Source organism: Myripristis murdjan, chromosome 7 (assembly GCF_902150065.1).
Source record: "Myripristis murdjan chromosome 7, fMyrMur1.1, whole genome shotgun sequence".
Taxonomy (NCBI): Eukaryota; Metazoa; Chordata; class Actinopteri; order Holocentriformes; family Holocentridae; genus Myripristis; species Myripristis murdjan.
Window position 1 is genome coordinate 8,658,731 of NC_043986.1, and position 23,927 is coordinate 8,682,657.

General features: G+C 43.6%; 1 protein-coding gene and 1 long non-coding RNA gene across 2 annotated transcripts in view; one reads left to right on the forward strand and one right to left on the reverse strand.

Moving 5' to 3' along the window:
* Positions 1 to 2,959: 2,959 nt before the first annotated feature.
* Positions 2,960 to 23,927, forward strand: part of LOC115362230 (NLR family CARD domain-containing protein 3-like) — a 90,265-nt gene continuing 69,297 nt past the window's right edge. The window contains exons 1-5 of the mRNA XM_030056083.1: positions 2,960 to 3,335; positions 17,874 to 19,701; positions 20,258 to 20,434; positions 21,072 to 21,245; positions 22,534 to 22,580. Of these exons, the coding sequence (XP_029911943.1) occupies positions 3,017 to 3,335; positions 17,874 to 19,701; positions 20,258 to 20,434; positions 21,072 to 21,245; positions 22,534 to 22,580 (2,545 nt within the window). The 5' untranslated portion in view covers positions 2,960 to 3,016. The remainder of the gene's footprint in view (positions 3,336 to 17,873; positions 19,702 to 20,257; positions 20,435 to 21,071; positions 21,246 to 22,533; positions 22,581 to 23,927) is intronic.
* Positions 21,126 to 23,927, reverse strand: part of LOC115362233 (uncharacterized) — a 39,953-nt gene continuing 37,151 nt past the window's right edge. Inside the window, exon 4 of the long non-coding RNA XR_003928479.1 lies at positions 21,126 to 21,202. This is a non-coding gene — a long non-coding RNA (uncharacterized LOC115362233). The remainder of the gene's footprint in view (positions 21,203 to 23,927) is intronic.

Sequence of the window (23,927 nt, forward strand, 5' to 3'; positions counted from 1 at the left end):
CTGCCTGAAGGCCTTGTCTTTTCTTTTCTCTTAATTTCCCCGTGCCTGTTATGGGATACTACAGGAATAGGACCAAAATGCAGATGTTCTTGTTAAGGTGTTTATTGTAATGGAGGTGAGTATGTAAGGAGGATGAAGCCGGGAGTAGATGACGACGAACAGGCTGCTGGATATGGAGATGGCAGGAAAGGCAGGTGGCAGGAGTGGCTGGGAGACGAGGCAGGTGTGGGTCCGCTGAGGCAGCGAGCAGGCAGGTTTTCTGGAAGGGCGCACAGAGGAAATTACTACTAATCCAACAGGAGAAAAACACACTGGTTACTAGAAGTTCTAGTCTCGAAAGGGGTTTCGGCCGGAGCTCAAGTTTACCGCTTGGTTAACGATCAATGGTCAATGATCTGGCGACGAGTGGGAAGTGAGCCACAGGGAAAAAAACAAACAAACACAGGGGATGCTGCTGGCAAGCACTACAGTGCCATCCTTGCAATTCCTCTCCATTTCAACTTTTGTTTGTTTTGTTGTTTCCGTGGTGTGACTAAAGGGGGTGGAGCCTTGGCTCTTGGTTGTGATTGGGCCAGTCCAGTGTCAATCATGAATAATGGGCCAATCAGACCACAACAATAATAACAAAAAAATATTATGCAGTCCAAAGGGCCAATGGGATAATCAATCATAAATAACGGGCCGCTCTGCCTGTTTTATTGGTCAGTCAGTCAAGAGGAAAAGACGACAGGCCCACCAGGTAAATGCCCGCTATGCCAGATGGCCAGTCCAGCAGTGGGGATAAGATTAGGGCTAAGATTAGGAAACTTTAGCCAGCAATGTTAGCTAGCAAGCTAACATTAGCAAACACAGTAAACCAAACTCTGGTCTTGGTTGAACTGGGGTTTAAACTCTGGTCAATCACAGTGAAGTCCATGTGTTTGGCCAATCCAAAACTCCGCCTGCCTCCTCATGTGGACTCTGTTTCTCTCTTTACACTACATCATATTACCTCTCCGTCATAAAACTGTGCATTTTTACACTTAGCTAATGATGACACGCTTTCCCATAGGGGTGTGAATCACCAAAGGCTCCATGATATGATATTATCACAATACTTCAGCCATGATACAAAAGTGTTGCAATTTTAAACATTTTGCCGTTTGCTGAATATTACGATAACAAATACTGCAATTTATTACCTTTTTTCAACTGTAAATTATGTCAAAGGCAAAGCAAATAATGAAAAAAGGTGTTTTATCTTGATAAAGTTTTCATTCTGTTCATCTCACTTCAACCATTTTTATTGTAGCAAATTGAGACTGTCGAGCTGACAGACTGACCAACTCTGTCATAAAAGCTTGTCATAAATGTTGCCTCACTACTGAGTGAAACAATATCAATACTTGGTGTCCGTGTATCGATACAATATTGTCACACAAAATATTGCGATACTATGGTGTATTTTTATTTATTTATTTATTTATTTTTGCCTCAATACTGGGTTGAATTTCCACACTACCACACAGTATATAAAATATTTTCTGTGCACTGCTTTCTTTGAAGTCTTTGTATCATCTGTGCTATGTTTTTATATTCATTTAGGGAACGCAAAGAAGGAAACTGATTCAGAGCTCTACGTCATACAGTCAGCCAAAACCAACCACGAAGAGCAACAACAACAAATAAAAACAATCAAATATAATGAAATATTTAAAACTACAGGAGAAAAGAAAATACGAACAGTGCTAACAAAGGGAGTGGCTCATGTTGGTAAAACATTTCAGGGAAGGCTGTTCATGGTGGATTGGGAAAATAAAAAATCCAATAAAACAACAGACCACTTATTTTTACTCTATTTTTGGGAACTGAATGCAGTAAAAGACAAAAAATGGTGCTTGGAAGAGCTACTTAATAATTTTTTCAACAAAGTCAAGCAGCCAGGAATTCTCAAAGAGAGTAAAGTGACATTTGTGCTCGATGGCTTGGAAGAATGTCAACTTCCTCTTGACTTCAAGAACAACAAGAAGGTGACTGACACCGCAGAGCAGGGCTCGACAGATGCATTACTGACAAACCTCATCCAGGGGAGTTTACTTCCCTCTGCTCGTCTCTGGATCATGTCCCGACCTGCAGCGCTGGATAAGATTCCTCCTGAGCTCATCGATCGACTAACAGAATGTCGAGGTACGACTCTGTAGCGCACAGACACTGACATGTAGCAGAGTATCCTAGCTCATACTGTCAAAACAGATATTTCATCATAACAGTGGTTAGTGGATATGTTTAGGAGACACTTTGTATTGCTAGCATTGTTAGTGTGGTTAGTATTGTTGTCCAGGAACTGTAAAACAGTGCTGTGTAAGTGCCTCAGGTGAGTTATGAGACTTTTATATTTAAAATTTGCTCTTCAAAAGTCAGCTTTTGGCAGTGTTTCTGAAAGGAATTTTGTCATTGACTTGCTTGCACAATTTCATCAAAATATAAAGGCAGCAACAAGATCACAACAAGACAGTTTTAGTTTGCCATGGTCAAAGCACTGTCTGTGTTTTCTTCAGCTTTGCAATAGTTGTTAGCTATTTGTTACTTTGAGTTTTGTCTAGTCCTCATAAGCAATCTCATAATCAAAATACCACAATATTTTATTTACTCAGAGTCTGTGGACCGGTGGAAGAAACTGTCATCCAACCTGAAGAGTAGACTGAATAAAAAAATCTATCAAAAAGAAGACAGCAATCACCTGAACCAAAAAAACACAGAACACATCATAAATGAGATCAGCGGTGAACATGCAACAGGACAGACTAAGCCAACATCAGTAACACAGATCTCCGATATCTTCAAATGTGGAGAAGATCAAAAAATCAGAACTGTGCTGACCACTGGAGAGGCTGGCATAGGAAAATCTTTCTATGTCCAGAAATTCATACAAGGCTGGGCTAAAAATGAAAAATCAGTTAATGAAAGGCTAAAACTTTGGAAGACACACAGCGATGACACAGGACTTATATTTCCCGTCACTTTCTCTGAACTAAATATGGTAAAAGACAAAAAATTCAGTTTGGTGGGACTTCTCAATCATTTCTTTGAAGAAACCAAACAGTTTGTGATCTCCAGCTACACAGAGTATCCAGTGCTGTTTGTCTTTGATGGCTTGGATCAGTTTGAACCTCATCTTGACTTTGACAACAGCGAGACCTTGACTGATATCAGACAGACAGCCTCAGTGGATGTGCTACTGACAAACCTCATCAAGGGGAATCTGCTTCCTTCAGCCCAAGTCTGGATAACCTCCCAACCTTCAGCCAGTGAGAGGATCCATCCTGATTTTGTCAGCAGGGTGACAGAAATACGAGGTAAGCTTTGGGTGCACATGAAGTTTGTCAAAGCTTCATAAAGTAAAGTGTGTTATTACACGACCTTTCTGGTGTATGATATATGATATGTACTTGAAGTGCCAATGGTATGGTCCAGGGTGAACAGGGGAAGGGTGTATTAGGCATGGACGGGCGCAAGGACGCATGGGAGTAATTTCGCCTAGGGTGCCAACATAGGTAGGGCCAGCACTGGCTACAAAACATGGCAACAAAAACAAACAACATGCTTCACATAATAACAAAAAGCAGGCAGTGCCTATATACTAATGTGGGGGAAGTGTATATATGTTAGTGTGTGTGTGTGTGTGTGTGTGTGTGTGTGTGTGTGTGTGTGTGTGTGGACACCTGTGTTTGTATGTAGTTTCTGCCTCTGTGCTCCAAAGTTTTTCCGTTATTAGTGGATACGGAAGCCAGGCATCCTGATCTTTCTTACAGCAGCTGCTTGCTCATGCAACACACGTGCTCGTGTCCCGCTGCAGCAGACAATTAGGACAGGTAGGCGACGTCAAACACAAAAGCAGCTGTCTGCTACACGCACAGGTCTGTGAGCGGCGGTGACGTTACCACTGCTCCCGATCGATGTCAGATGTCAAACCGCTGCAAAAGCTCCGTTGCGTTTAAGGTTGAGAAATGCCTGAGAAAATGTAGCTTCTGCGGACGCTGTCAAGTGTCTTTTAGGACGCCATGGTTTCCCACACTTGAAAAGGAAGGACTTCACCAGACACAGGATTTCACTCAGCCTTCAATTTATTTTGCCAGTAACAAAGGAAGGTGAAAAACCTTTAAACACAAAACAAGTAAAGCCAATGTAAATAAAATTCAGCACTTTCTATCAAGTAAGGTAAGTAAATAAGGTGAGTACATTTCAACATATTATTTTCAGGTAAGTGCATTTAATATTGTGAAGGTAAGTATATTTTAAACAAACTATTATTTTGCTAAATAATCCCAGGTAAGTGTGTAAATTTAGCCATTTATTAATTAATCCACAGACATGAATTAATAGAAATCTAGTTTTACTTTTAGAACCACTTATATTTAAATTAAATCATTTTACCTCATGTTTTAACCTAAATTTTATACAGATTTATATCACACAGACTTCCAATATCACATTTTTAACTAATCACACATTTTATTTAACTTAAATGGAATCAAGTATTTTAACCTGATTTTACTGTAGGTTTTAACAACCACTTTTGAACAAAAATACTCAATTTTTTACCTTGTAATTTAATAAAGCAAATTCGCTATATTTTAAATACTAGACTGTTTACACAACAATTTATCTGTTTTTTAAACAAGGTTTTAAGCACACTAATTTGGCCACCGTTTTCTCTACAAATTAAATAAATAAGGTAAGTGGCCCACACAACTGAAGCACAAATTAAATATTCAGTAAATATTTTAGCAGATCGCAACTACTAGTTTTTAATTCAATCCTCATGCAAACAAAAGAGTAGCAGTGCAATTTGTCGGCGCAAATGCATAGCAGTCGGAGATCATATCTCAGTCCATTTAAGCTCACCGGTAGTCCTTTTGGTTTTTTTAAGTCCTTTTCCCCATGCGTCTCCCGTTTTGGTGAGTGTTTGGTGATTGCTCCTGCTGTCCTCCGCTCCGTCTAGAGCCGAATGAATAGTTGTATTGTTCTGTGCCTGTGGCGTGCGCTGCCAATCAGGTTGATGTTGCTCACCTGCTGAAGCGCACCTTGGAGCAAGACCTACATGCGCGCCCACTGACACACACACACAGAGTAGCGCGCGCCCCCGCCACCACACAACACGGAGCAGCGCGGCCGCTGCCACACCTCCAAGCCGACCGCCGCAACACCTCCCACTCGATCTTTGTGCGGTGCAATCCAGGAAGATCGCACCTCTCAGTGGAGCTGGTCGCCCTTGAACTGATCCTCTACTGGGATGAGGACGACGAGGCGCCGGACGTCCCGATGCAGTATGGTACCGTGGAAATCCTTCTCCTTAGACCCGGACTCTTTGGTGATGGGTTTTGGGGTCTTCACCTGAGCATGCCCACTCGGAGAAACTTTCACATGGACATCCCGGACGATGCCTTTGGAATCTGCATTCACACTGGCAACTCTTGCTAGCTTAAACTGCCCCCTTAGTGCATTTTGGTCGCAGAGCCAGACAATGTCTCCAATGGCAACATTTCTTTCAGCAGTATGCCACTTACTGCGGACAAACAAGTTTGGACCTGCAAGTTGGCTCCAGGACTTCCAAAAGTAGCTAACTTGAGTCTGCATCTCTCGCAGTCTTTTGAATGGGTAGGTGGTGTAATCAAATGTCTTGAAATCTCCACCTTGTGTGGCTCGACCAAGCAACAGGGTGTTTGGTGTGATGTACTGGATGCGGTCTTCACGGCTCTGGACTCTGGCGTCGATAGGCCTTTCATTGGCAAGGTTGGCAGCTAGCTTGAGCACAGTCAGGAATTCACTAAAGGTGAGGCTTCCTCCTCTACCAAGACTTTGGAGAGCTCTTTTGATGATCTTGACAGCTGCTTCAGCAGCGCCATTTCGGTGAGGTGAATCGGCTGGAAGGATTTTCCATGTCCAGTCGGTCCCATTTTTGGCAGCATATTCTTCAAGTGACTCTTTGTTTTGTTTTCTCAGGTAGGAGTACATCTCTTCCAAGACAGGTTTTGCGCCGATAAAGTTTGTACCTGGATCAGACCAGATCTTTTGGGGATGGCCTCGTACAGAAGTGAACCTCTGGTAAGCAAGTAAAAAGCTCTCTGTTGTTAGTGTGTTTGCCAGCTCAACATGAATGGCTCGGCTTGACATGCAGCAGAAAAGCACGCCCCATACTTTCATGCTCACTCTCCTCTTAACATCATCCTTCACCTGGTATGGTCCAAACAGGTCGACACATGTGAATTGAAATGGTGCAGCTGGATTTGACCTCTCTTCAGGCAAGTCTCCCATTATTTGCTGACAGGTTTTTGCTTTTGCCTTTTTGCAAACAACACACTTATCAACAACTTTTTGGGCAATAATTCTCCCTTTGATGACCCATGCTTTCTTTCGCATCCGCAGCAAAGTTCCTGCCACTCCATCATGCCCCTCACTGTGTGCTTCTCGGGCTAGGAGGGTGGAGATCCAAGCATGGAAAGGTAGCAGGGGAACAGCTCTGCGGTCCTCTCTGAAGGTCTGGATCCTGCCACCACACATCAGGAGTCCACTTGATTGATCTTTGTAGACAACCAGTCTGTCAGTTGTTGTGTTTGGAAAGTGTACGCCCTCTTGTGCTGCCAGGCATAAGTCTCGGAATGCCTCTTCCCTTTCGTTGGCTGTGATGACACCAGATGAAGGTACTGCCTCCCACTTTTCTTTGTCTCCAATCTTGCCATGCAGGAATTTCTTGGCAGCTCTCCAAGTCCATGCTACAGTACCGACCAGCCGCCTTAGATTGCTGAAGCGCCTTTCGTCCAGTAGGTTTTGGAATGTTGCTACTGCAGGTGGTTTTCTGGACTTGGACTCTGTCTTTTGGATTGTGGTTGGATCTTGCGCTCTCTGTTGACTTCGGGTGAGTACTGCAACAAATGTTTTCTTCTGTATTTTTATAATATTGTCTCTTGCTTGTGCAGCGACGTCTTTGGCTGATTTCTTTGGCCACTCACTCTCAGGAAGTTGAAGGAACTTTGGACCCGACTGCCACTCGGACTCCTCAGTTAGGTCACCAGGACTTGCTCCTCTAGTGATAATATCCGCGATGTTCAGTGACCCTGGTATCCACCACCAATCTCGGACGTCAGTGTTGCTCTGGATCTCGCCAACTCGGTTTGCGTAGAAGGTCTGGTATCCATAACTCTCACGCTGTATTGCACCTAAGATGGTCTGACTATCGACAAGATGGTACCACCTCTCGACTTCAATTCGGCAGTGTCTCTGGAAATAGTTCTTCAGCCGGGCTGCAAAGACTGCTCCGCATATCTCTGCCTTCACGGGGTCTCCCTTGTGGTCAAGAGGGGTCAGCTTGGCCTTAGACTCAACTAGCCTCATGACGACACCATGGCTGCAGCTCCAACGTAGGTACAGCACAGCACCATATGCGTGCTCACTACCATCAGAGAAGGTGATGCCACTTGGTCTTCCACATGGGTCTGGTGGTGTTAGGGGCCTGGTGAATCTGAGTTGGCTCAGGTCGGCATACTCTTCGAGGAGCTTTATGGCGTCTTCTCGGAGTTCCTTGGACAAGGCGGCATCCCAGGTATCCTCTATGCAGTACATTACTTTTGCTTCCTGAAAAGCTCTTCGGATCAAGATGGCTCCCTTCTGTTTTGCAGGAGCTACAAGCCCGAGTGGATCGTAGAGCCCAGAGACTTGGCTTAACAGCTCTCTTCTCGTGAGTGGATCTGGGGTTTGTTGTCTGACTTCTTCCCTCAGTAAGTTCTGACCAAGACGCATTTTTTTCTTCTTCTTGGAGAAGTTCACTGCAACCATGACATGTAGCTTGTCATCTTCAATGGTGTAACCGAGGCCGAGGGCTTTGTTATCTTCTTCAGTGAGCTGGTTCGGCAGGATCATAGTCTTTGATTCCATCTTCTCACCTTTCTGACCTCTCCTCCCACTTTGATCAGAGTAGACCCAGGGCTTCATGAAGAATCCTCCAGCTTTAAGGATCTGCTCAATGTTAGATGTGAGGAGTTTCAGGTGGTCGAGGCTGTTGTGAGAGGTCAGGATGTCGTCGACATATGCGTCTTCCTCCAGCACACGTTTCTCTTCTTCGAAGTGACTGAATAGAGGCAAGTTGGCAGTCTCTCGCATGGCGACCTGGGCTATGCAACCAGCAGGTTTGTCTCCGATGTTGACTCTTGTTATGGCGAAATCTTCGATTTCAGCATCTTCGGTGTCACGCCACAGGAACCTGTGCAGATGGACCTCCCTCTCTTCCAACCAGACAGAGTTGTACATCTTGCGGATGTCACCAAGGGCAGCAAAGACACCAGCTCGGAACCTCAGCAGGACAGCTCTGATTGGGTTCAGGACGTCAGGACCCTTGATTAGTATATCATTCAAGCTCAGGCCTCTGTACTTCTGGCTGCTGTTCCATACTAGCCTTACTGGGGTGGAAACTGAATGTGGGTTTGGTGCAATCAGGTGACTTATGTACCACACTGGCCCAGTCCAACTCTGCAGAACCTCTTTGGATAGCTTTATTGCAGCTTTGCGATTAACCATTTCATGGACTTGCGCAGTGTAGGCTGTCTTCCACTCCGGTTCCTTTGCCAACTGCTTCTCCGTTCTGAGAAATGTGGCTTCAACTGCTCTTTTGTTGTTGGGTAGAGATGCTGGATCCTCTGTCCATGGATACTTGGCGTGCCAGTGTGGTTCAGGGCTGTGGTGGTCTCCAGTCACATACGTCAAGCCATTTCTCACCATCTCCATCTCTCTTTCTTCAGCCAGTGTCATCTCTTTTCCCCCGGGTTGACAATTCCCGCAGCGGCATCCTCCACATTTTGGTTCACAAGCGGCTCCTATGCTTTCCCACTTCCACCACTTCAGAAAGTCTCTGCTGCTAGTGGCTGTATTGGATTGGGTGTGGGGGTGGTTGGGTGACTGGCAGGTGACTGGATTTTTACAGGTGAGTTCACTGTACTTGACTGCTGCAGTTCTCATAGATCTTGCAAAGTGTGTCTTAGATGTATGGGCCATTAAAGTTACTTCTTCGAAGAGGTCCGGGTGTGTGCCTCCGATGGTCTTGCCAAGCGGGCCGTCCCAGAGCACCAGGTCACCGACAGAACGAACTTTCTGAGGTACCAGCTGACCCTCTTTGTGACTGATCAGAAGTTGTATTTCTCTGGGTCTTTTGAGGTCTTTGAGTGGAACATCCGGGAAGATCTTCTGTAACTTGACGGCTGGGGCATGTCTATGTACTTCTGCAATTTTATCAAGTCCATAGCAGATCAGTTGATGTGACTTAAGAGTCCCTCTTGGAGTGTTGACACGTATCTTGAGGAGGTAGCGTTTAGTTGCGACAGAAACTTTCATCCCTCCAACGCCATAAACCACCAGTGTCACATCCTCACTTCTTAAGTTCAATTTGCTTGCAGCTTTATGTGTTATATAGTTCGTGTCTGATGCCAGGTCGATGAGAGTCCCGATTCTTTGTCCATTGTTGGCAGTTACGTCAAGGAGCATCAGGATCACTGGGTACTCGTTTAAGCCATTTTCCTCTAGAAGGCCTCTCCCAGCTGCAGTAGAGTTGTATGCCCTGGATGCGACATTGCAGAAGGCGTCTCGACACTGCTGTGCCAGCTCAGGTGTAAGTTTGGAGAGGAATTCTTCCTGGGCTTCAGTGTATCTTTTGCCCTCAGCTTTTCCTGGACCAGATTTTGGTGTTCTTTGTGCCTGGGGTCTGGCGACTGGACAGAGAAGATAGTGGTGTTGGTCTTTACACTCCGGATTCCCACACAGGTAAGTAGTTTTCCTGCAGTCACCACTGTGGACTTCGAGGCATCCCCTGCAGGCACCGAGCTGTTGCGCTGTGTTCCTTCTCTCTGATGGCCTTAGGTTGGTCCTAAACCTTCTGCAGAAAAACAGTTTCTTACTGTGCTTTGGGTCACCACAAATGATGCAGCCTGCTGTTTCACTTCCAGACTTGGTTGTCTTTGTTCTGGCATACTTTAGGAACTTGGTCTTTTCCTTGGTGGGTTCACTGACATCCCTTAGCTGATCTAGTTGCTCATATATGGATTCTTGTGACTTCAGGAACATGATTAGCTTGTCAAAACGGTTCTGATGGTTAACAGTGTTTCCCCTGTCAGCAGCATAGGTGAGCCAGTCTTTCTTTAGGGTTTCTGGGAGTTTGCCCTCGATGGATTTAGTCACCAATGGGTTCTTTATGGCGTCTGCATTGCCCAGTTCATTTAAATCATAGAGGGCCTTTTCAACAGTTTGGATGAGCTCTATGATTTTTCTTGGATGGCCGCTCCTGACTGGTGGAGTTGCTTGTAGCTCTTCAATAATTTCAAGAGCAATAGTGGCTTGGTTCCCAAATCGGTTCTCCAGGACTCTGAAGATCTCATCTGATGAACTGTATGACGACAGGTGTAGATCTCTGGTCACTTTCTCATCAAGGCTATCGAGCAGTTGATATTTTTTCACCTCTTTAGAGCCAGTTGGTTCACCTTGCTTCTGCAGAGCCTCCCATTCTTTCCTCCATCTGTAGTAGTCACGCTGATTGCCGGCAAACTTTGGTAGGGCTGTGGCTTTTAGCTTTATCGCTGCTACTGGGGCTGAGCTGCGGACTGAGATGGGTTCTTGTCCAGTATCTATCTTTATACTTGCTGCTTTGATGAAGGCGGCCTTGCGTGACACCAGCTTAGGAAGGACAACCTCGAGCTCCCTTATACGGCGATCAAAGTCTTTTTGCTCGGCAGGCGGAGCCCAGCGGTTCCAGTTCTGGTGCGCTTCCTTTGCCTTGTGCACCAACTCCTCTAAGTGGGTCAGCATAAACTCATATGCCTCCAGAGTCGTGTCTGGCTGAGTGGAGGAGACATTCTCGCACTCAGCCTCTGCAACTTGTAGAGACAGGGACAGTTCTTTATCTCCATATGTGATCCAGAGTGTCTCTCGGATGAGGAGTTTAACTTCCTTTGTTTTCTGCTCACATTCTTTCTCCGTCTTTTCTATGTCGGCTCTCTGTAGGTCGCTCAAGTCCTCTGCAGCAGCTGCTTCGCACTCTGCCATGTAAGCGGCCTCCACCTCGTCGTTTGCCTCCATGACCCTGGAGCTCTCTAGTGTAAGCTTCTTGAAGTTCTCATGTAACTCCTCCACAGACATCTCCGTGTGAGTCCTCATAATACTATTGGTAAGACGAGAGAAAAGTCTCTTAACTGTGGTCCTCTCTCCTTTTAGTTCATCCAGTGATTTGGCCATCTTGCTCTTTTTGGCTGACGGACAGCAGGCTTTCTGCTCCAGGCCTCCAATTGGAGTATCCTCCCTCTTGGTTGTGGCAAATGTTCACTGATCACTGGTCACTGCGGTTTTTCACTGTCAAGTGTCTTTTAGGACGCCATGGTTTCCCACACTTGAAAAGGAAGGACTTCACCAGACACAGGATTTCACTCAGCCTTCAATTTATTTTGCCAGTAACAAAGGAAGGTGAAAAACCTTTAAACACAAAACAAGTAAAGCCAATGTAAATAAAATTCAGCACTTTCTATCAAGTAAGGTAAGTAAATAAGGTGAGTACATTTCAACATATTATTTTCAGGTAAGTGCATTTAATATTGTGAAGGTAAGTATATTTTAAACAAACTATTATTTTGCTAAATAATCCCAGGTAAGTGTGTAAATTTAGCCATTTATTAATTAATCCACAGACATGAATTAATAGAAATCTAGTTTTACTTTTAGAACCACTTATATTTAAATTAAATCATTTTACCTCATGTTTTAACCTAAATTTTATACAGATTTATATCACACAGACTTCCAATATCACATTTTTAACTAATCACACATTTTATTTAACTTAAATGGAATCAAGTATTTTAACCTGATTTTACTGTAGGTTTTAACAACCACTTTTGAACAAAAATACTCAATTTTTTACCTTGTAATTTAATAAAGCAAATTCGCTATATTTTAAATACTAGACTGTTTACACAACAATTTATCTGTTTTTTAAACAAGGTTTTAAGCACACTAATTTGGCCACCGTTTTCTCTACAAATTAAATAAATAAGGTAAGTGGCCCACACAACTGAAGCACAAATTAAATATTCAGTAAATATTTTAGCAGATCGCAACTACTAGTTTTTAATTCAATCCTCATGCAAACAAAAGAGTAGCAGTGCAATTTGTCGGCGCAAATGCATAGCAGTCGGAGATCATATCTCAGTCCATTTAAGCTCACCGGTAGTCCTTTTGGTTTTTTTAAGTCCTTTTCCCCATGCGTCTCCCGTTTTGGTGAGTGTTTGGTGATTGCTCCTGCTGTCCTCCGCTCCGTCTAGAGCCGAATGAATAGTTGTATTGTTCTGTGCCTGTGGCGTGCGCTGCCAATCAGGTTGATGTTGCTCACCTGCTGAAGCGCACCTTGGAGCAAGACCTACATGCGCGCCCACTGACACACACACACAGAGTAGCGCGCGCCCCCGCCACCACACAACACGGAGCAGCGCGGCCGCTGCCACACCTCCAAGCCGACCGCCGCAACAGACGCTACCACGCTATTTGATCAGTAAAATAGTTTCACTACGAAAAGGCTATTTCATTTAGAAAACAGTGACGCTACGACCACACTACTGACAAATGTAGTTAAACTAGTAACGTCGCTACTGCCCAACACTGAGCATACGTAACTGTTTTTAGCTGTTCCACACCTGGAGAGGGCAGGTAGAAAGAGACAGGGAGAGGGAGAGAGTGAGAAAGAGAGAGAGAAAAAGAACAAGACTAATGGCGCTTTTCCACTAGCACCTACTCGGCTCAACTCGGTTTCTGTTGTTATCCATTACAATTGAGTAGGGGAGACTGGGGTAAGATGAGCCATTTTTCATATTTAGGATCACTACATGAAGGCAATCATAGTTTTGTTGCTAACTAATATATCTGCATATATTTCAGGATGTTGTGCATCTCTTCAAACAAACAGAATTAGTGTAAACATAACGGTTTCCATAATATAGCATGTCCAAAAAAAGTGGTCTCGTGGCACAACTTACCCCGTGTATGGGGTAAGTTGAGCATAGGAGCGGGGTAAGTTGAGCCGTATCCCTACTCACCCCCTACCTTCCTCCCCACCTCCATCCCACCCCTCCCTCACCTTCTCCCTCCCTAAATAACAGTCACTTCTTCACATTCATGTGTATTTTTATTTATTAAACACAATCCAACAGGTACAATAAACAGCTGTTTTAACATGCCTTAAAGTGCGCTTGGGAAGAGAACATTAACAGCTGTGTTTTTGGAAAGAAAACACTAGAACACTAGCTTCTTGGTGTCCTTGCTGACAGTAAGGTCAGTTATGAACATATGAACGTAACACATTTGGTGGTCGTGGCCACCATTGGCCACCACATAGCTCCGCCCCTGGCTTTCACTCAATATTGCACCTGTCGAGGTTGCAGGGGAACACAAATTGCTCAGACCTCCTTGCTGTACCACCAACTCTGTGAGGTTTGGGGAGTTTTAGAGATTTTGGGCCCTATCTTGTGCCACCCGCTATCCGCTGCCACTACCCGCTACCCGCAAATTGCGGATTTAGGAGCTTCCGCTATCCCTAAACGGTATCTTGCGCCACCCGCGCCACCCGCAAGATACCGTTTAGATAGGGATAGCAAGATAGGGATAGCGGATAGCGGGTGGTCAGAACCACCCGCTATCCGCTATCCCTAAAGTTTGGCCTGTTACGAGAGCGCGCACAGGCGGCTTCAATGCACGCCCCGACGGAGCCTCACCACGCACATGGTCGGACTGATACCGGGACGCCGCCGGAATGGACTGAGTATATTACTCATATAGACTGTTTAGAGGAAAGACTGTTTTAATTGGACACTTACCCCAGCACGTTTTATTGTTTTATCATAAGCCAGCAGCTGTGCTACATTTTTAATATTATTTTAATATTTTATTTGCCCAATCTACCTTGTCAATAAATTAGTTTACACATAGTTCCACCTATGCCTCTTGTGTGTGGTATGTGACCCGGGGATTTTACTCAATCAGTACAACCTTGTGACACGTCCACTTGGACACATGTGGCTCCATCTCCCGAATTAACTCGCCTATAATATAATATATAATATGTATATAAAGCCACCTTGCTTTAGCCTCAGTAGAAGCCCTGAGAAAACTACCTCCCTCTCTCCATCGCGGGTTTAGGATTTAGGATTTAGGATAGCGCATCCTGCCCTTAAAGGCAATGGCACCTGGCACACTGATTGGTTTAACTGGCGTAACGCCCAAAACACGCCTATTCATAATATAGCGGGTAGCGGAGGTGTTTTGCGGATAGCGGGAGGTGCACAAGATAGCAACTTTTACGGGGGAACGCCTCTTCCTAAATCCTAAACCCACAAATAGCGGGTTTAGGGAGTCTGGCGCAAGATAGGGCCCTTAATATTTAACCCTCGTAAAGGCTTAAGTGGTCAAAACGGGCTGAGCGTCCGCGAGTCTTTTTTCCGGGGTCCTGTGGTGCGCCCATGCCTCGCCCTCGGCTCCGCGGCAGCAGTTGTGGCCTCCAGCACTCCCCCATGCCCCTGGACCCCCTGGCCTCGGCCCCAAACGCACTGCAGGACGCAGGAGCCAGTTGTTCAACTTACCCCTACTGGCTCAACTTACCCCTGGCCAAATGGCTCAACTTACCCCAGAGCTACCATTTTGACTTTTTTAGTCCCCACAGCTAAAATGGTGCACCTTTATGCTAGGTTTTTGACCTCATGTTGTAGCTCATAGATACCACAACTGATGTATAAAACAAATTTAAAATGATCTGTTTTGGTCTTCACACAATTCTCATGAAACTTATGATAGACTAAATTCACTTTCAAGAGTAAAAAATGTTTTTTCGGAAATAAATGTCTAACCACTTTACCCATGTGGTTCTTACCTTCACAGACTCCATGAAATGATGCCTTCCTCCTAAATATTTGGTCACATGATCAATATTTTTTATCGTTTCCTAGCAACAGGGGGTGGCTCAACTTACCCTTTGGCTCAACTTACCCCAGTCTCCCCTACCACCTCGCCATTGGTGGAGTCGTCATAGCAAGGCTGCCCTGCCACCAAGCACAGAAAAGTCTCCACCTCTTCATTTGATCATGGTACCGGTTTGCTTGACATTTTCCAACTTCGCCAACTTCAGCGTTGATTAATGGTCGCTGTTGCTGTTTTTTTTTTTAAATGCTGGGTTTGGTTTTGTGAAGGAGTCACTCTCATTTGTCGTCACTCCCTGTCCAATCAGTGGCCTGCACGGCGTTTACATCACATTTTCTGCTCAACTCAGCTCACTTGGAACCCCAGCTGAGTAGGTAATAAAATAGTACCAGGTACTACCACCTAATGGAAAAGCTTACAAACCGAGTAGAGCCGAGCCGAGTAGGTGCTAGTGGAAAAGCGCCATAAAACAGGAAAAAAGCACACCCACAATAACATAGGGTTGAGTATGAAGAGAAGGATGTTTACATCTGATAGCCAAACATTCTCTGTGCACTGCTTTCTTTCAAGTCTTTGTATCATCTGTGCTGTATGTTTTTATATTCATGTAGAGGATGCAAAGAAGAAACTCACAGAAGAACTGAAGAGGAAAATCCTGGCTGAGCCTGTCGGAGTGCCTAAAGATGAAATTGATACAGAGATCTACATCATACAATCAGCCAAAAACAACCAGGAAGACCAACAACAACAAACAAAAATCAAATACAATGAAATATTTGAACCAAGAAGAGGAAAAATGAAAATACGAACAGTGCTAACAAAGGGAGTGGCTTATGTTGGTAAAACAACTCAAGGAAGGCTGTTCATGGTGGACTGGGCAAATGGACAATCCAATAAAACAACAGACCACTTATTTTCACTCCATTTTCAGGAACTGAATTTAGTAAAAGACAAAAACTGGAGCTTGGAAGAGCTACTTAAGAATTTTTTCAAGGAAGTCGAACAACCAGAAATTCTCAACAGCAGTGAAGTGACATTTGTGCTCGATGGCTTGGAAGAATGTCAACTTCCTCTTGACTTCAGCAACAACAAGAAGGTGACTGACACCACCGAGCAGGGCTCAACAGATGCATTACTGACAAACCTCATCCAGGGGAGTTTACTTCCCTCTGCTCGTCTCTGGATCATGTCCCGACCTGCAGCGCTGGATAAGATTCCTCCTGAGCTCATCGACCGACTAACAGAATGTCGAGGTACGACTCTGTAGAGCACTGACACTGACATGTAGCAGAGTTTCCTAGCTCATACTCTCAAAACAGATATTTCATTATAACAGTGGTTAGTGGATATGTTTAGGAGACACTTTGTATTGCTAGCATTGTAGGTGTGGTTAGTATTGTTGTCCAGGAACTGTAATACAGTACTGTGTGAGTGCCTTGAGTGAGTTATGAGTCTTTTATATTTAAAATTTGCTCTTCAAAAGTCAGCTTTTGGCAGTGTTTCTGAAAGGGATTTTCTCATTGACTTGCTTGCACAATTTCATCATGATATAAAGGCTGCAACAAGATCACAACAAGACATTTTCAGTTTGTCATGGTCAAAGCAGTGCCTGTGTTTTCTTCAGCTTTGCAATAGTTGTTAGCTATTTGTTACTTTGAGTTTTGTCTAGTGCTCATAAGCATAATCATAATACCACACTGTTTTATTTACTCAGAATCTGTGGACCGGTGGAAGAAACTGTCATCCAACCTGAAGAGTAGACTGAATAAAAAATTCTCTCAAAAAGAAGACAAAAATCACCCAAACCAAAAAAACACAGAACACATCATAAAAGAGAAGAGGAGCAGTGAGATCAGTGGTGAACATGCAACAGGACAGACTAAGCCAAAACCAATACCTCAGATCTGTAATATCTTCAAACATGGAGAAGATCAAAAAATCAGAACCGTGCTGACCACTGGAGAGGCTGGCATAGGAAAATCCTTCTATGTCCAGAAATTTATAAAAGGCTGGGCTAAAAATGAAAAATCAGTTCATGAATGGCTAAAACTTTGGAAGATACGCAGTGATGACCCAGAACTTATATTTCCACTCACTTTCTCTGAACTAAATATGAAAAAAGACAAAAAATTCAGTTTGATGGGACTTCTCAATCATTTCTTTGAAGAAACCAAACAGTCTGTGATCTCCAGCTACACAGAGTATCCAGTGCTGTTTGTCTTTGATGGCTTGGATCAATTTGAACCTCATCTTGACAACAGCGAGACCCTGACTGATATCAGACAGACAGCCTCAGTGGATGTGCTACTGACAAACCTCATCAGGGGGAATCTGCTTCCTTCAGCCCAAGTCTGGATAACCTCCCAACCTTCAGCCAGTGAGAAGATCCATCGTGATTTTGTCAGCAGGGTAACAGAAATACGAGGTAAGCTTTGGGTGCACATGAAGTTTGTCAAAGGTTCAGAAAGCAAAGAGTGTGTTCACACCAAGCCTGTAAAGAGCTTTGATAAATTAGTCATTCTTAAACTTGTTGTGGTGGTATAGCTGCTCATTAATAAAGGCTCAACCGGAGGACCTAAACATAGGAAAGACTCCACAACCAATGAGTGACCAACAAATGTGTTGATTAAGAGTATTTATTAAGAAAAAAGAATCATATTCAAAGTGCAACAGAAAATCATCAAAAGTGGTCAGAGATCCTGGCTAAACAAACCAGAGAGGGGAGAAGAGACTGGGCTGCACTAATTCAGCTCTCATACTGTACCAAAAAGAAAAGAGACTTGAGTTAAATTTGTTTTGACCCTCAGCACAGTATCTCTAACTTGATGAACAACAGGTTATTTGAGTTGTCCAGTGAATAAGCTACAATATCTGTTTTCTTCTTTGCTTGTGTTTTCCTACAGAGAAGCCAGATATTGTAAGTCACCGGAAACTCAAATCTCATCTGAAGGACCAATTTCGCTGTGTGTCTGAAGGGATTGATAAAAAGGGAAATTCTGCTCTTCTGAATGAGATCTACACTGATCTCTACATCATAGAAGGAGATACTGAAGAGGTCAATAGTCAGCATGAGTCCAGGCAGATTCAAGGGGCATCATTCAAATCATTAAGAAAAGAAACATCCATTAAATACCATGACATCTTCAAACCTGCGTCAGGGCAAGCTAAAATCAGAACTGTGCTAACAAATGGAGTGGCAGGCATTGGAAAAACAATTGCTTCACAGAAGTACATGCTGGACTGGGCTGAGGGTATGGCCAACCACGAGATATACTATACATTTCCTTTTTCTTTCCGGGAGCTGAATTTGAGAAAAGATGAAGAACACAGTTTAGAGGGACTTATTCATCAGTTCTTCCCGGATATGGTGACATCAGAAATCTCCAACTATGACAGATATGGAATTCTGATTGTCCTGGATGGTCTCGATGAGTGTCGGTTTGATCTTAACTTCAAAGACAGTCCAATCTGTAGAGATGTCAAGGAGTCAACCTCACTGAATGTTCTCCTGACAAACCTCATCCAGGGAAACCTGCTCGCCAAAGCTCAAATCTGGATCACCTCCCGACCAGCAACATCCAATCGCATCCCTGCTACGAATGTCGACCGGATGACCGAAGTGCGAGGATTCAATAATTTGCAGAAGGAGGAGTACTTCAGGAAGAGATTCAGCAATAAAGACTTGGCTGAGAGAATCATCTCACATGTCAAGAAATCAAGGAGCCTTTACATTATGTGCCACATCCCAGTCTTCTGTTGGATCACTGCAACTGTCCTGGAAAAGTTGGTGAGCACAAACCAGGCAGGAAAAATGCCCAAGACTCTGACTGACATGTACATACGCTTTCTTTTGCTACAGTGTGAACAAGGCAATGTGAAGTATGGCAGAGGGAAGGGAGGTGACAGGTCTGAGACATCTGAGATACCGGAGACTGATGGCACATCAGACAGAAATTCATGCTGGAATACAGAAAACAAAAACACCATTCTGTTTCTGGCGAAACTGGCCTATGAAGAGCTTGAGAAAGGAAACCTGGTCTTCACTGTAGACGATCTGACAGAAAGTGGCATTGATATCACAGAAACTGCAGACTACTCAGGATTATTTACAAAGATCTCAAGAGATGGGCTGTACAAACAGAAGATGTTCTGCTTTGTCCATCTGAGCATTCAGGAGTTTCTGGCTGCTGTTTATGTCTTTCTCAAATTCAACAATGAACGTCAAAATGTGCTTACCACACCAGCCTCCACGGGTGAAGATCTGCCTGCATACGACTTCTATAAGAGTGCAGTGGACAAGGCTTTAGGCAGCAAAAACGGAGACTGGGACCTGTTCCTCCGCTTCCTCCTTGGCCTTTCTCTGGAGACTAATCAAAAACCTCTGCAACAACTGCTGATCCAGACAGAAAACAGCTCTGAGGCCAACAAGAAAACAATTGAGTACATCAAGGAGAAGATCAGGGATGAGAGCCAAGATGCAGATAAAAATATCAATTTGTTCCACTGTCTGAATGAGCTGAACGACCATTCTCTTGTGAACGAGATCAAAGAGTCGATGCGCTCAGGAAGTCGTGCATATGAAAAGTTTACCCCCGCCCAGTGGTCAGCGCTGACATTTGTCTTGCTGACTTCAGATGAGAAGCTGGATGTGTTTGATCTAAGGGAGTACCGCAAATCAGAGCAGGTTCTTCTGGGGATGCTACCAGTGGTCAAAGTCTCCACAACTGCTTTGTAAGTGTTTTTAAATATAATTTGTCTTGAAAATATGAAGGAGCAAATCCTATTCATTGCATTTTACTCTTTAATATTCCTATCAGAACTGGAAGTGTGTGTAACCTTATGATGCATGCTATCTATCCTTATTGAGATTTGTGTATCGGTGGTGCACATCAGTGGTTCACAGTGATTTTTTTGTTCTCTGTAGTATTTTTAATGTCCTGTGGTGTTACAATGCATGTTTGAGCAGCTGTAGTTCACTGATTACATGGTAGGATCACTGCAGGTCTTTTTTGTGAATTTTATATCGTCAGTGGCAAATGTAACCAAAGTATATGCTGAAGAATTTTCTGCAATTGACTCCGTGGCAGAGCAGTCAGCAATATGGATCAAATAATGATAAAATAATGCACATTACAGGTATATACAACTTATTTATTTTAAGATGGAACCCCATGTTGGTTCTGAAATTGTTTCTGATCTCTGGTTGCTTCTTTGCAAGCAACCAAAGATCACCAAACTTTATTTTTCTGAATGAGATTTTGAGATGGGATTTGATGCCTCTTCACAGGCTGAGTTGGTGTGAGCTTTCTGAGAAAGCCTGTGCAGGTCTGGCCTCCTCAGTCCTCAGCTCCTGTTCCTCCAACCTGACAGAGCTGGACCTCAGTAATAACGACCTGATGGATTCGGGTGTGGAGTCGCTTTGTGATGGTCTTAAGGTTGTCAACTGCAGACTAGAGATTCTCAAGTAAGTGTAGTTTCCATTTACATTTTACAGTGACTGCCAAGCAAACTGAACATTGTCAAAAGTGAAGTATGGGGTTTGTCACGTGACATTTAACCTTTTTTATTCTAAAGTGCATAACCTACATTGTACAATGCAGATATTTTAATCAAGTGACTACTTTCAGTGCACAGAATATAAAAAAAACAACACAAGAAGCAATATTATGCTGCAGTATTCAGCTGGCAAAATTAAGCGTGAAAGGATGGAATATTGATGAATATCCACTTGAAATTTTTTGTTTGGTTTGTCAGCCTTTACATCATCACCATTTGATCCAAAGGCATAGACAGTGTTATTTATGGCATTATTCTGCACACTCAAGTCAGATAATGTTTTTGATCTGTACAATACTACCTAGTCTCCTACCAAAAACACCTACAACGTTCATGAATGTAGAAGGTCTTGAATCCTCTGATGACTGAAGGCTGATGACTGTTGTGTTGCTACATGACCACCGATGCATGCTGGAAGCACTGTTGGTGCTTGGCGCTCTGAGGGCTAAATACATTCTGAGGCTGTAGGCAGCATAAGATGTGTGTTTGTGTGTGTGTGTGTGTGTGTGTGTGTGTGTGTGTGCTTGTGTGTGTGTGGTCAACAGATTGTCCGGTTGTCAGGTGACGGAGATAGGCTGTGCTTCACTGGCCTCGGCTCTGAACTTCAGAGCCTCCAAGCTGAAACAGCTGGATCTGAGCTACAATCACCCAGGAGACTCTGGCGTGGCAAAACTCTCTGCACTAAAGGAGAATCCAGATTTCAGCCTGGAGACACTCAGGTACAGTGACACGATGAGCTATGTTTGTAGAGCTGTGTTGAAAAGATCGATCCTCCGATTTTGAATCGATCTTCATCTAAATTCCCATGGATCGATCTGTGCGCCGAAAGATCGATCTTTTAATATATATATAAATGCTGTTTTTGTGTGGAATATGAACGTATGTCTAGGGAAAATTACATGGAAGGAAGCAAATCTGGGTGGCACAACCGCTCCAGTGGTTTCACCTGCACCTGCACCACCAAGAAAAAACATTACAACACCTGCACCGGCACCGCACGAGTCCAAAACGCAGAGAAACTCTCCAGGCTACCGCAGCGCACTGACATAGATTGCGTACAAAGTGAAGAGTTCCCACTCTGTGCTATTTTCACTGGCTAACAGCAGCACACTGGCTTAGCTTGTCTATTCAGAGAAGAGGTATCACTTCGGCTTATTTTTCAAACCATGTTATCACATGCATACTACAGCTCATTCATTGGTAGCTGAATTGTTAGCTCTGTTTGATAAGTAATTTACATTTTTAAAACAAATAATAATTTAACATATTGTTAAATTATTTGACTCACGCTTACTGGTAACCATCTACTCCTGCAAGATAATTTATTATGTTCTACAACTCATAAACATACACTAACACAACATACCAAGTCTGGGCAACAAAAGGTGGTCCTAGCCTTTTTTTACCAGTCTTACAGCCATTTTAATTATCAATACCTATATTAATCTGTTGTCAAATGACACAATGTAATAATAGTATTAATGTCTTGCATAACTAGACAGGCATGTAACTCAGTAACAGCTCAAAATGCTTTTTAATAAAACTAACCAAATCAATATCGGATCGAATCGGATCGGCAATATCAGATCGAATCGAATCGAATCGAATCGGATCGAATCGTGATAATCGATTCTGAATCTTGTGAATCGGAATCGAATCGATTCTTGAAATCTGAAACGATACCCAGCACTATATGTTTGTACATTTAAATACTCATGACTTGGTTTGGTATCATGAGGAAAACATTTTGATACAGTAGAGACATGACTGTTTAGGCATCAAATCTCTCTGTAATCCTGTCTGTGATGATGATGATGATGATGATGATGATGATTAAATTCACCTTTTGCAATGACTTATGAGTGTGAGTCCTGCTATGCAGCTGTCTTAATGAATATCAATAGGTGATCAAAATTTTGATCATATTATTAAACCTTGAGAACTTTATAGATTTCAGTGTACAGACATTATATAATTTCTTCTTGTTTCTTTTCTTTCCGTTTACAGATTGGATCATGGTGGACAGCACCGGTTACAGCCAGGGCTGAAGAAATGTGAGTCTCCTAGTGTAGTTGTTCTTCAGTGTTTCAGTAGCCTCCAGACACTAAGCTGATCACTGAAAAGGTCAAAAAATGGCAAACTGTACTTCAGTGAGTTCATGTGAATTCTGATCTGTATTCTGATCATGCTTGTGAACTCACTGTCATGTTATAACCAGTGTTGGATGTGTTTTGCCAGCCTGTCTGTCTGTTAATGGAGAAAATGTAGTTTTTTACAGCAGGTAAGTGATAATAAGTCTTTAGAAAATGTTTCGCGCTTAGACTCTACAGGGAGATTTTCAGATCAGCCCCGAGCAGCAGCATAATAAATCCCCCCATGGAGTCCAGACACTGGTGGTGAAGGTGGCTGATGACATTTGATTAGATTGAATGAACGGATGAATCTGTGAGGCCGAGGTGGAGATGGGGAGGTGGAAAAACTTTCAAGTCTGTTTGGTTCTGTTATTATTTAATTGTTATTCAGTCTAATTGTCTGCTCTCTTTCCAGGTGTTTACCTCACATCAAATCATATCTAATGTGCATTTAATTTTGTTATCATTTCATTTCTGCCTTTATACTTACTTTTCACGTTTGAACTAAAACAACCCTGAGCACAAATAGCAGATTATGTCGGTCTCTGTCGCCCCTTCAGATGGTGTTGCTCTTACGCTAGACGAAAACACAGCAAGTGGCAAGCTGATTCTGTCCAAAAACAAGAGGAAAGCAAGAAAACTGGAGGTGGGGAAGAGGGTCTCACATTCCCACCAGTCGGAGAGGTTTAAGAGGACTCAGGTGATTTGTAAAGAAGGTCTCAGAGAGCGCTGCTACTGGGAGGTGGAGTGGAACGGGACGGTCGGCATTGGAGTGGCATATAAAGGAGTGGAAAGGAGAGGATGGGACAGCGGCTGCGGCATGGGATGCAATGACAAGTCCTGGAGTCTGCTCTGCTCAAACACCAAATACACTGCCTGGCACAAGACGCCCACAAGTGTTCCAGTCCCCTCCCAAAAAATAGCTCTGTTTCTGGACTGGGAAGGTGGCACTCTGGACTATTACAATGTCTCCTCTGGAAAGCTGAAACACATCCACACCTTCCGTGCCGAATTCACCGAGCCCCTCTATCCAGGCTTCTGGTTTAAAAAAGGCTCTGTGTTTCTGTGTCCCCCAGAGTAAGTCAATATGGGAGAAAAATGCAGCCTCCTGACGCTTCCATAGCTCTGAAGGCAGCAGCTTTGATTTGACATCTCATTTCTTAATGCACCTTTAAACTTTCCCCAGTGACAAAGTGATGTGAAGGATTACATTTTAATTTTCACAGGTCACCGTTTACACTTACTGTTCTAACCACCGTCTTATTGAGG